The 14,277-nt window shown below is 39.8% G+C and overlaps 1 protein-coding gene across 2 annotated transcripts in view; it reads left to right on the top strand.

Moving 5' to 3' along the window:
* Window positions 1–9,895: 9,895 nt before the first annotated feature.
* The window catches only part of LOC141116900 (Fc receptor-like protein 5), a 33,995-nt gene continuing 29,613 nt past the window's right edge, over window positions 9,896–14,277 (top strand). For both annotated transcript variants that reach the window (XM_073609392.1, XM_073609391.1), the window contains exons 1-2: window positions 9,896–10,019; window positions 13,192–13,212. In XM_073609392.1, the coding sequence (XP_073465493.1) occupies window positions 9,986–10,019; window positions 13,192–13,212 (55 nt within the window). In that variant the 5' untranslated portion in view covers window positions 9,896–9,985. The remainder of the gene's footprint in view (window positions 10,020–13,191; window positions 13,213–14,277) is intronic.

Raw genomic sequence — 14,277 nt, 5'->3', positions numbered from 1 at the left:
CCGAACCGAGGGGTGTTCGGCTCATCCCTAGTGGCAACCCACACTACATCACTTGATGAAAGTTTCAGAAATATTCAATTTTATAACATACTGTATAATCACAGTTCCTTGTATAGCTCAAGGTGAGGTTTCAATCAGACTGGGGCAGCCTGGAAGAGGACTCCTACTGCTGTGCTTTCTTGTTTGTTAGTCTATAGTGCTCTGTGAATCTTTTGTCAAACATTGATTTTTTTGGGGGGGGGAAACAAAGACTGTGTGTTTATATACAGAATATCTGGTTATTTATTTAAAAAAAAAAAAAAAAAAAACATTTATTTAAGAACATAAAGCTTTAAAAAAAAAAAGTTAACCAGGACCAAATGATTCTGGTGTGAGAGAGGTATCTCTGCATCATCTTAGCAACAAACTACTACCCTATAATACTACATCACATGTAGAAGCATTACATCAATCATATAGCACCACACAACTGAAAACTTGACAAAAATGTGGCTTTATTTTCAATGATCTGATTTGTGTGTCAGCTTTGGGTTATAATGCTTATTAGGGTGCCAAGTAAAGAGGTTCTGTCTTTAGTCACTGTAAACACAGGAAAAAGATAAAGGGGTCAATTCACTAAGAGATTAATACTGCATGAATTTTTGAGTTAAAATAACTCATGCGGTAATTATCTCAAAAGTAGTCAATTCACTAAAAAAACATGCGTTATTTACCGAATGCATTAAATATTTTTATACAAAAAGATACAGCGCTGGCAACTAGAAACATATGTGTATTATAATATCACTGTTATACTATAAACGTGTTGATAAATTTGTAATACATGCTGAATAAATCAAGTAGTATAAAGTGAAAAATGTTGGGTACATCTATTTGAAAACAAGTGACTAAATTGAAATGTGAAATAAATCTGTTTGAAAAAACAGATGCCGCCAACAATGAGAATAAGCCTCAGCATGTGACAATATTAATATAAACACGCATGATATATTCGAGTCCAGAATGGGTGTAAATATTCCTCAAGATAAATCCCACTAATCAATGATAGCAGACCTCCAGCCCCTCAGCTCAAAAGATTGCGTACAGTCACCTGAAAAGGTGCCGTGATTGCAAGAGGATAAGATGAGACCTGGACTGCTGTCAATGGGATAAAGCCATGGAAACCGCAGACATCATATTTCACCCAAAAAGATATAAGGAGAAAGACATAGTGTAATACCGTAGGGGAATTGGTCAGGTGCGCATGGTGGCGCTAGTCACAGAATGAAGGTTACAACAGGCATTCAGAATGGATCCGTGATCACCGCTGTAACAGCGTGCGTTCCACAGAGAACAGGAAACAGCGTCACTGGTTGTTAACGTGAGCCGGATATTGCGTCGACGCGTTTCCCCCCTCCTTCAGGACGTCTTTGTTTGTATATATATATATATATATATATATATATACATATATATATATATATATATATATATATACATATATATATATATATATATATATATATATATATATATATATATATATATATATATATACTGTATGTGTATCTCACAATTGTTATTCTTATCATTAATCTTATTATTAAATATATAAAATAAGAAACAGTATGTCTTGCGAAAAACAGGCTATGAACTGCCGAAACGTTAACATTTATTAAATTAAGCTGGAAGATTCCGCTTGTTGTAAGTCCCGCAGAGTGCACCTACTGCCTGCTTCATATTTTACTAATTCTTTTTTGGATTGCACTTGGATCAATATCCTTAAAATTGCATGTGGTGGTCAACCTCTGCACTGCCTTTTATTAAATATATATAACTACTGGATATTAATATTTATAGGTAAGAATACCAGAGATTTTTTTTTCCACCGCTGGTGCAAATTTGATCAATGGAGGTTTTCTACAAATTTATTCTATTTATGTACTTATTTATTTGATTTATTGGTTGAAGCTCTTGAACTTGTGTTTTTTTTCAACCTATATATACAGTATATATGTATGCTGTTTTTCAACCTAAAAATAATAATAATAATTATATATATATATATATATATATAATTAATATTATTACTATTAAATTATAAACCTCATTGTATGATTAAACAGAAAGAACAGAGCTGTGAATATGTATATCAGAAATTGAATTATAGAGGGTAAGGGACAGTAAACTTGGTTCAAATTATGTTTTAATTCTTCCTAACATGAAAAGTTTACATATTGCACCACCTAGTGGTACTGTGGAGATTTGCATACCAAGTTTGCCTTAAATCTACACTGACACATTTCATCCATCATTATTTATTATAATGCCAAGAGAGAGATTTTTAACATGATGAAAATAAATCTATGATAAAGGAGCCTTTGTGCTCCTTATATGTATATACTCAAACACATGTACTTTATTTTATTCCATAAATATGCCATCAAATGTTAGTCAATTAGCAGATCTTTAAGTTGTGGTGTTGATGATTCTGGATCTTCATAAAATATTTTTTTACATTTACTTTTCCACATGGACACCATGGTTATGAGGACAACCATTCCAAGGATCCCAAATACAACACTGATATCAATATATGATGTGCCTGGTGGAAGACAAAAGCAAAATAAGTTTCTCTTACATGTATAATATTGTGAACCGTTCCTTATTCCAACCTAAATCTTAAAGCATCCCTTAAGAAAACAAAGTCCCGCTGAGTGCACCTACTGCCTGCTTCATATTTTACTAACTCTTTTTTGGATTGCACTTGGGTCAATATCCTTATAAGTGTGTGTGGTGGTCGACCTCTGCACTGCCTTTTATTAAATATATATAACTGGATATTATTATTTATAGGTAAGAGATTTTTTTTTTCCACCGCTGGTGCAAATTGGACCATATTTTGTTTTTGTTTTGTTTTTTTGTCTTCCTCTGGACCAATGGGTTTTCTACTAATGTATTCTATTTATGTACTTATTTATTTGATTTATTGGTTGAAGCTTTGATGTTTTTTTTCAACCTATATATACAGTATATATGTGTGTGTATATATATATATATATATATATATATATATATATATATATATATATATATATATATATATATATATAATTATTTTTTTATAATTATTATGATCTGCTGGGTAGTTAATTCCTTTTCGCCAGTGTGGTTCTATTACCCCCCTCCCTTGAACTGATGACACAGCAGACAGTATTAAACAAATAAACGTGAAACTTTATTCTTTCCCATTGGTGCATAGCTGAAAAGGATGTGAGTTATGTACCATCTAGATCCTCAGGAAGTATGAGCTGCCTTTATGATTTTGGATCCTATAATGGTAGTTATAACCTTTTCCCTTGATGAACCGACAACGCCCCTCTGAATTACTCCTTGGGACTCAGATTTCTAAGAAGTGCTAGGCCTCACCTGCCCATCTTGACTTCCGCAATCCTCCCTGGTCGGTTCAGGAAAAGTCCGAGATAGCCCTGATCTACCGCATCCTCTTGACAGTCACTTCCTGCTCCACATGTTCATAACTGTCCCATACAGTAATGTCTGATCCATGACTCCTGGAGATTCTTTAAGTGTCTTTTAAACCACCTCCTTTCCTCCATGGCACACTCCTGTCCTCCTTGGCACACTCCTCTCCTACTTGGCACACTCGTCTCCTCCTTGGCACACTCCTCTCCCCCTGAGGGGAGAGAATCTCAGGCTGCACTAACTTCTACATAATGTCTTCTTCTTCCATTCTTTTCCCATCAGCCAGACTCCCTTTGAGCATGTGACCCACAGGTAATATGAGCCTGATAGCCCCTGCCCACTCAAATTAATGATTGGTTCAGGGTAACCCGTACAACTAACTGCATCCTGTTTCCAATTTACCTTCCCTCCAGCACCTCTCACTGGACGAACAAGGCATCACTCTCAACAGAATGAAGGTGGTCACACCCTCAATTCTACTCTGCCATTTCTCCCAACCAAATCAAACCCAACCAGGCTTAAACCAACAGGGTAATGCACTGGAAATTTTACCTAACACTAACCCTCACTAACTAGTTAGCACACACCTAAGTAGGTGGGTGCTACATATACCCCTTCTTGAAATCACAACTGTCCCCAGTTGTGGAAAAGGAATCCACAGCTAGAGAACAGTTCCACCTACCTAACACAAGGCATCTCATATGTCCACATGTGTAGTGCTATGTATGTATCACAAAATTTTACAATAGAAAGAACACATAACAATGTTTTACAGTTTCCACAACATGAATATTGTCTAAACTATTGGTCCCTACCACTATGTCTCATCCAAAGAGAACCAAGCCACTGCTCCCGGAAGAGTAATGCTTTGGTTACTCTAAGCCTTCATCTGTGATCTTCAGTAAGTTCAAACGCCATCTCTTCAATGATACCTGTAGAAAAACACAGAGCAAACATCCTATCCTATATTCTAACTACAGTGAGCATGTTATTGGCAAGGGTAACTCTACCAGGACTACCATCCTCTCAAAAGGAGTCTGGGGACTCCTGCAGGACGGAGCCTGAGGAGACACTCCAGGTCAATTGCATTCTAGTCCATGAGCCACATACTTTCCAAGTGACTCCAACGGGAGTTCATAACTTTTTTACTTAACTTAGAATTAGCAAAGGGACTGACAGGAACAACAGAGGGATAGTGTCCATGCTGGCAGGCACTGAAATTGTTGTCCTGTGAAGGAAGTCCATGGGATAACCCACCCTAAGGCCCCTTTCACACTTATACAACTTCAAAGTCGCGCAATTTTAACGCGATTTCGTGGCTGCTATTTTGCCACGATTTTACCGCGATTTTACCGCGATTTGGGAGCAGTACTACTTTGTATGACTTTGCCACAACTTTAGCATTAACAATTCTCAGCTTGTGCTTACAAAGTAGTGCTGAAATTGTGCCTATATTATTCAGGTACAATTTGCATGCTACTTGAGGGTTTAACATTGAGGTCGTGCCAATATGAATGGTAGTCATTGAAAATCATGGAGAATGACTTGTCATACGATTTTGCAGTACAAAATCGTGGGACAAGTCGTATAAGTGTGAAAGGGACCTAACCCATCTGCACTCTTGCAGTTCAAGGCTTAGTCCAGCATACCTGTGATAACATCCTACAGGTAATACTGGGGTCCGGCAATCGTTTCCGTGTGTCTCCTTCCTCTTTAACTGAAATTGAAAAACTCTTGGTATGCTGGCCAGGTTTCTGAACCAGAACACGTTTTTTATAAACAGCTCGTCCCTTCTGCCATTCTCTGAAAATGTCCTGGAACCTTACCCACATTGAATGGTCAGGTGTCCTTTGGGGCTTAGGTACGTGCAAATAGTCCCAAATAAGGTCCCTTTCCCATTGTTCCCAGGAAGTTTCCACAATGTTCATAATTTTCTCTGGAACATAAGGATAATCTAATCCATACTCTTGTGCAACCCTCTTTTGAATGTCCCTCTGGAACCTTGATAATCTTGGAAGTTCCTTAGGCTTTCCTCTTCCAGGCAACACACAAGAGTCCTGGGCCTTAACAGCCCTTTGATGGTATGAAGGTGCCTGACTGTGCAATGCGTCTGTGGACGTCTTAGTTAGGGGTGTTGGGGGTGCTGGGAAGGTGGCAATGCTTTCCGGAGTCCCGGAGATAGCACTAAGGGATGTAAATCTCACTACATACCACTCCTCCTCATCACTAGAACCACCGTCCTCTGGAGAGGACCAGACAAACAAATGTTCCAAAGACCCGTACCTCTCCAGCACTTTTGGGGAACCCCAATCTAGCCCGCCCTTGCTTCCCCTGCCCAGCTCACCTGAGAAATCACCCTCTTCCACCAGTGGCTCCCTCTGGACAGGTTCAGCGAGGGGCTTACTTGAACAGGTCTAACCCTTACTAACTAGTTAGCACACACCTAAGTAGGTGGGCACTACATATGATTGAACAAAAAGAACAGAGCTGTGAATAGGTATATCAGAAGTTGAATTATAGAGGGTAAGGGACGGTAAACTTGGTTCAAATTATGATTTAATTCTTCCTAACATGAAAAGTTGACATATTGCACCACCTAGTGGTACAGTGGAGATTTGCATACCAAGTTTGCCTTAAATCTACACTGACACATTCCATCCATCATTATTTATTATAATGCCAAGAAAGAGATTTTTAACATGATGAAAATAAATCTATGATAAAGGAGCCTTTGTGCTCCTTATATGTATATACTCATATATATACTCACTACACATGTACTTTCTTTATTTTATTCCATAAATATGCCATCAAATGTTAGTCAATTAGCAGATCTTTAAGTTGTGGTGTTGATGATTCTGGATCTTCATAAAATCATTTTTTACATTTACTTTTCCACATGGACACCATGGTTATGAGGACAACCATTCCAAGAATCCCAAATACAACACTGATATCAATATATGATGCGCCTGGTGGAAGACAAAAGCAAAATAGGTTTCTTGCTTACATTTATAATATTGCAAACCATTCCTTTTTCCAACCTAAATCTTAAAGCATCCCTTAATAAAAGAAAAAATGCATCATGCCATGACCATGTATCATGTACACAATGGTCTCCACAGGAAAGAATTTGTCCATTCATTCATGGAGAAGTCAAGAAGACTGGTAGGCACTTCTTTTACTGGTCTCTTTGATACCACAACAATTAACCCAAGATTCTTCTTAGCAACTTCGGGTCCTTCAGATCAAGGCTGGTGAGCACTTCTTTTGTTGGTCTCCTTGATAACACAACAAATCACCCAAGGGTTTTCTTAGTACCTATGGGTTCTTCAGGTCAAGACTAGTGGACATGTTTGTTGGTCTTTTTGATACTGCAACAGTTAACTCAAGGGTCCTCTAAGCAACTTTGGATCCTTCAGATCATGACTTGCGGGCACTTCTTTTGTTGGTCTCATTGATAACAACACAATTCACTCAAAGGTCTTCTTAGCAACTTTAGGTCCTCCAGGTCAAGACTGGTAGGCACTTCTTTTGTTGGTCTTTTTGATAACAAACCAATTCACTCAAGGGCCAGGGGGTATTCTTAGCCCTTTTGGGTCTTTTAAGCCATCTTTCCAAGCCTTATCTTCAGGTCTTTTGGGTTCCCACCAGGCATCCTGCAGCCACCTCATTTTATTAGCCTCCTAAAGAATCTATATGGTGACAGTTCTTTTTTCCACCTGCCCCATCTGTACATCTCCCACTTCATATTGATGTTAGTCACCTCTCCAAGGGAGCACTTAATTGTATCTTATTATTCTTATATCTTGTTATTTATATGTTTGATCTTCAATTAAATTGCGCTTGGTTCTTTTAAAGTTTGTGAGTTTCTTTAGATACTGGGACCTGAGTTGGGCTATTTTCTCTATCTCTTTTATGGCTATGACATCCACACATACTTAGTCCACATTTACACGTGAGCAGTTACCTGTGATAAAATGCAGACTGATCACAATGGGTGCACAGATCAGTAAAGAAAATGAAAAAATCCAGCGCTTGTCAATGAAACTAACACTGGTCCGCTAGACCCTCAGAGGAGTTTACTAAAGTAAACAGGCCCTTTGTTTAGAAAGTTTGGAGACCGCTGGTCTGGGAGACAAAACACATTTTTAGCAGAGACGGGAAGGGAAAAAACTCCTATGTTTCATTGCTGTCTATGCTTTCCTGTCCCCGTGTTAACCTCAAATTATTGTATAGGTATCACAAGGACAGGAAGTGAAGTGAACTCTCACCAATGGGATCACAGACAGAAATAAAAATCTGGCAGAAAATGTAATGCCCCGTACACACGGTCCGATTTTCCGACGGAAAATGTGTGATAGGACCTTGTTGTCGGAAATTCCGACCGTGTGTGGGCTCCATCACACATTTTCCATTGGATTTTCCGACACACAAAGTTTGAGAGCAGGATATAAAATTTTCCGCAAACAAAATCCGTTGTCGGAAATTCCGATCGTGTGTACACAAATCCGACGGACAAAGTGCCACGCATGCTCAGAATAAATAAAGAGATGAAAGCTATTGGCCACTTCCCCATTTATAGTCCCGACGTACGTGTTTTACGTCACCGCGTTTAGAACAATCGGATTTTCCGACAACTTTGTGTGACCGTGTGTATGCAAGACAAGTTTGAGCCAACATCCGTCAGAAAAAATCCTAGGATTTCGTTGTCGGAATGTCCGAACAAAGTCCGACCGTGTGTACGGGTCATAACTCTTCCCCTCTCTATCCAAACCAAAAAAAAAAAATCTTGGCATGAGAGTCTGGGTACTTACTAGAACACTGATGCAAACATGCTGGCTTGGAGCAACAGCAGCTTAATGAACGTCCTGAATTTCTAAACTAGATTTCAAAATTTACTGTTACATGAAAATTACACAACAAAAATAATCAAGGGATACAAAGAGGTTAATATGGAATGTTTACACTGCTCTGAACACTCACTATTATTTTTTCATAATAAAGAGTCAAAGTACACTATACTGCCAAAAGTATGCAGAGACCCGACCATCACAACTACCTATATTGCCGCTTACACACGATCGCAAACGCCGCCAGCAAAAGACCGATGAGAGCTTTTGGTCGGAAAATGCGACGTGTGTATGCTCCATCGGACTTTTGCTGGCAGAATTCCAGCCAGCAAAAAATTGGGAGCAGGTTCTCTATTTTTCGGTCGGAAAAAGTTCCTATCCGAAAATGCGTTCGTCTGTATGCAATTCGGACGCGCAAAAAATCACGCATGCTCGGAAACAATTCGACGCATGCTCGGAAGCATTGAACTTAATTTTCTCGGCTCCTCGTAGTGTTGTACGTCACCGTGTTCGAAAGTTCAGAGAACTTTTGTTTGACCATGTGCATGCAAGGCAAGCTTGAGCGGAATTCCGTCAGAAAAACCATCCAAGATTTTTCCGACGGAAATACCCCTCGTGTGTACGGGGCATAAGGCCAAAAGTATGTGGAGACCCGACCATCACACCAACCTACATTGCCAAAAGTATGTGGAGACCCGACCATCACACCAACCTACATTGCCAAAAGTGTGTGGAGACCCGACCACCACACCTATCTATATGGCCAAAAGTATGTAGACACCCGACCATCACACCTACCTGCAGTACTGTGCAAAAGTTTTAGGCAGGTGTGAAGAAATGCTCTAAAGTAAGAATGCTTTCAAAAATATATATACCGTATATATATTTTTTTTAATTATATTGTAATTGTTTATTTTAATCAATTTACAAAATGCAAAGTAAGCAAAAGAAAAATCTAAATCAAATCAATATTTGGGGTGACCACCCTTTGGCTTCAAACCACCATCACTTCCAGGACTCCTTCTTCTTTACACTGAAGATAGTTCTTAAGAACATTGGCTGTATGTTTGGGGTCGTTTTCCTGCTGCACAATAAATTTGGGGCCAATCACACGCCTCCCTGATAGTATGGCATTAAGGATAAGTATCTGCCTGTATTTCTCAGCATTGAGGACACCATTGATCCTGACCAAGTCTCCCTACTCCATTTGCAGAAATGCAGCCCCAAGCTTGCAAGAAACCTCCCCCGTAGTCACACCAAATATTGATTGGATTTGGATTTCTCTTCTGTTTATTTACTTTCCATTTGGTATATTGATAAACTATTAACACTTCTATTTCTGAAAGCATTCTTAATTTACAACATTTTTTTCACACTTGCCTAAAACTTTTGCACTGTAGTATAGCAATGCAGACAGTTTACATGAGGGGCACTTTTAATAATAAGGATCACCTTAGTCAATATGAGGAAAGACTTGAAAGGTGTTGATGCCAGCTGACCAAAGGCCACTGGCAGTAGTACAGGAGAGCAGGTGTTAGGAAATGTTAGCAAACATTTGGAAATTTTAGAACTAAGAAAACAGAAGCTAGTTTCATCACAGGAAGTGTCAACAGTTATTTAACTTCTCGTAACTAAACCAAATCTTTTATTCTGTGTCTGTCTGTGACGGGATGATGATGTTCACCTTTGTAGTGCTGATTTTAGGTGAGTACATTTGCATGTCTTTTCTCAGTCAATTCCTGCACTGCATCTCTTTCTTGGAGATTTCAGGGTATCCCTCGCATGTCTTGGTGCAGACATGGTGTTAGGCACTACCTGTGGTTCTTCTGTGTGAAGACATCCCCGGAACACCTTATATCCCCTATGACTCAGGGATTTTAAGGTGTTCCTGGGATGGTTTGGCACAGATAGAATATTAGGCACTTCCTTCTACCCAGTATCAGACCCTTGTACTTTCTTGGGGATTTCGAGGTGTTCCTTGGATATCTTAACAAGAAGAACTATGGTCTGATACTGAGCCACAGGAAATGCATAATGCGTGTCTATGTAAAGACATCCCAGGAATACCTTGAAATACCCAATGAAGAACTGGGATCTGATACTGGGCAGTGGGAAGTGCCTAATACAGTGTCTGTACCTAAACATCCACGGAACACCTTTAAATCCCCAAGGGATCCTTCAGGATGCAAGGTGTTCTTTGGGATGCCTTGACACAGAAGAACCAGGATCCAGTACCGGACTGCGGGAAGTGTCTAGTACTGTATCTGTGCCGAGTCATCCAAGGAACATCTTAAAAAAAAGGAAGAACTGGGGTCTGATAATGGGTTTCAGGAAGTGCCTAATACCATGTTTGTGCCATGACATCGCAGGAACACTTTGAAATCCCCAAGAAAGGACCCGGGTCTGATACTGGTTAGTAGGAAGTGCTTAATACAGTGTTAATGCCAAGACATTCCAGTAACACCTTGGAGGTTTCAAAGTATTCCTTGGGAAGTCTTGGCACAGACACAGTATTAGGAACTTCCTGAGGTCCAGTATCAAACCCCTCTTTGTCTTTGCCAGGAGATCTCAAAGAACACCTTGGAATCTCTAAGAACTCAAGGTGTTACCAGAATGTATTTGCATAGACACTGCTTTAAGCACTTCCTGCTGACCAGAATTAGATCCTGGTTCTTTCTTGTGGATTTCAAAGTGTTCCTGGGATGTCTTGGCATAGACACGGTATTGGGTGGTTTCTGAAACCCAGTGTCAGATCCCAGTTCTTCCTAGGGGATTTCAAGGTTTTACTGGAATGTCTTGGCACAGACATGGTTTTAGGCACATCTGCAATCCAGTACCAAACCCTGGTCCCTCTTTGCCAAGACATACCAAAAAACACCTTGAAATCTCTAAGGACTCCTTGGGGATGCTCAGGTGTTACTAGAATGGCTTGGCATATACCAGTAACGTATTTAGGTTTTGTGCTGTCCTAGGCCTGACTAAACTTGTGCGCACCTTAATTTAAATATGACCCACCCCTTCCTGTCAAGGCCACACCCCTGGCTGTTTAAGACCCATCTGAAATTTTACGAGTGGGGACACTAGTTCTGAGGGCCTGGGGGGTGAGGGATGATTTTCTCTCGCTTCCTGTTTGGTTATGGGGCAGGAAGTGAAGGGAAATCTCTGCAATGGGACAGGGATGGTAAAAAATAAACTAACAGGGGCTATAACCCTCCCTTATGCTATCCAAAATGAAGGAAAAAAAGTGTTGCCTGTAGCTCTACTTTAAGCACAAATTTCTGATTATTTTATGGAGAGGACTAAGAAGATATAACCATGTCAATGGTGCAGCAGAAAACATATAGCACAGTGAGGAAGGTTTGTGGTCCAGGATGATAGTACAGTCAAAATTAGAAACGCCCCTCCACAGTTGCGAAATGCCAGCTGGCCGCATACAAGAAGCAGTTTGCCTCCTTTATGGGGGTGCTAGACTAATTTGCCTCTCAGCCAAGTCCGCCCCATAAGACTGCCGCTACACTAACAGTATAACGCAAGCCGTAAGGGACAGTTTCCATGCTGCCCCCCTGCAAAGTGCTGCCCTAGGCCTGGGCCTTGTCCAATTCTTCCTTGGGGATTTCAAGGTGTTCCTGGGATGTCTTGGCACAGACACAGCATTAGACACTCCATTGTACTCCAGTACTGGATCCTGGTTCTTCCATGTCAAGGCATCCCAAAGAACAACTTGCATCTTCATAAATTCCTTGGAGGATTTTCAAAGTGTTCCTGGGATGTTTTGGCACTAAAGGCACTTCCACTGGGCAGTATTGGAGCCCAATTCTTCCTTTGGGATTTCAAGATGTTCCTGGAATGTCTTGGTACAGACACAGTATTAGACACTTCTGCAGTCTATTACCAAACCCCAGTCCTCCTTTGCCAAGACATCCCAAAAACACCTTTACATTTTTAAGGACTCCTTGGGGATGTTAAGGTGTTACTAGAATGTCTTGGCATAGATACTGTATTAGGCACTTCCTGCTGAACAGAATCAGACCCTGGGAACTTCAAATTGTTCCTAGGATGTTTTGGCACAGACATGGCATTGGACGCTTCCTACCTGCCAGTATTAGATCCTGGTTCTTCCTTGTGGATTTCAAGGTTTTCCTGGGATGTTTTGACATAGACACATTATTAGACATTTCCTGTAATCTGGTACTGGACCCTGGTTCTTCTGAGTCAAGGCATCCCAAAGAACATCTGGCATCCCTAAGGATTCCTTGGGGATTTAAAGGTGTTCCTGAGATGTCTTGACACAGTATTAGGCACTTCCCATTGCCCAGTATCAGACCCTGGTCCTTTCTTGGGGATTTCAAAGTGTTCTAGGATGTCTTGGCACAGACATGGCCATGGGCACTTCCTGCTTTCCAGTACCAGACCCCAGTTCTTTTTTTGGGATTTCAAGATGTTTCTGGGCATAAACACATAATTAGGCAGATTTTATTGCCTAGTATCAGGCCCCGGTTCTTCTGTGCCAAGATATCCTAAGAACATCTTAAAATCCCTGATTCTTCCTAGGAGTTTCAAAGTGTTCCCGGGATATCTTGGAGTAGACATGGTATTGGAAAGACACCCAACCTTGCATAAGTGCCAACATCTGTTGGCCTAGCAACTCTACCACAACCATCAAAACTTGGCCTGTGGACTTTTTTCCAGTAATTTAAAGACCAAGGGATTCTTCTCCTATTGGCGCTCTATAAATCCTGTATAATAATAATATAATCTTGAGCAAGTGATGGTACTGATAATGCTCAATGGCTGCCAAGGACAGGCTTACTTGAATTTTAAATGTTACGCTATCAGAAGATTCACAGATACTAATTTTTTCTTTTCTGTTTTTCAGCTTTGGTTACATCAGAATCTGGTAAGTACCACGTAAGAGGTCTAGAATTTGTTTTTTTCCTATTAGCACCTCCAAGATCTTACCATGTAGCCTCATCCCAAAAGCTGAGGTCAAGAGTTTAAAATTCCAGGTATTTATTTTTTTATGTATTTATTTTAAGCCTCTATTGCCACTATGCCGGTGTTCTTAAAAGCAGGAGATGGTGTGTGGGTGACATGATTGCATCAATTATTTCCACAATGTGATGACATATTAACTGTCAGTTTATTAAGAAATCTCAACACTGGGGTTTCCAGTAAGACAATAACTGATGTTAAAGTCACTCATACTAAGAAGTAATGTAACCAGGTGGAACAAGTAATTTTTACTGCGCTATCCCAATAAATTTAATATAATAGAATACCATATACAGAGTGAAAAAAAGCCGCAACTATAATGTGAGACACACACACTTCATATAACATAAGGAAAAAGAAGCTGCGCTCGGTAATTTTAGTGATCCAAAAAAATAATAAAAATGACTTTAAAAAAAAAATTATGCTTCATCTAAATGAATGGAGATATGAGAACTCCATGCAACACACTCTAACATAAATATTAAAATACAATCACCAGTGAAATGTGCAAAAAATGATTAAATATGGAAAAAAAATAAAATAAAATTTCCAACAAGGTCAAGTCCACTCCAATGGGCTACTGAAAAGAAGCCCCACTGGTTATACAGTTCATAGTGATCTTCCAAGTGATGATTTTGCAATCCTCAAAGTAGTAGTGACATGCAACCGCAACACCAAGGGAAATGTGATGGGGTGCAACAGAAAGGTACCTCCACCTGTAATAACACTGCCACTTACCAGCTTGTTAGATCTCTTGTTTAACCATTTGCTTACTGGGCACTTAAACCCCCCTCCTGTCCAGACCAATTTTCAGCTTTCAGTGCTCTCACACTTTGAATGACAATTACTCAGTCATGCAACACTCTACCCAAATGATTTTTTTGTCCTTTTTTCCATACAAATAGAGCTTTCTTTTGGTGGTATTTGATCACCTCTGGGTTTTTTATTTTTTGCGCTATAAATGAAAAAA

This window comes from Aquarana catesbeiana, linkage group LG13, assembly GCF_042186555.1.
Source record: "Aquarana catesbeiana isolate 2022-GZ linkage group LG13, ASM4218655v1, whole genome shotgun sequence".
Taxonomy (NCBI): domain Eukaryota; kingdom Metazoa; phylum Chordata; class Amphibia; order Anura; family Ranidae; genus Aquarana; species Aquarana catesbeiana.
Note: the sequence above shows the minus strand (reverse complement) of the source record. Positions and strands in the feature narration are given on the sequence as shown.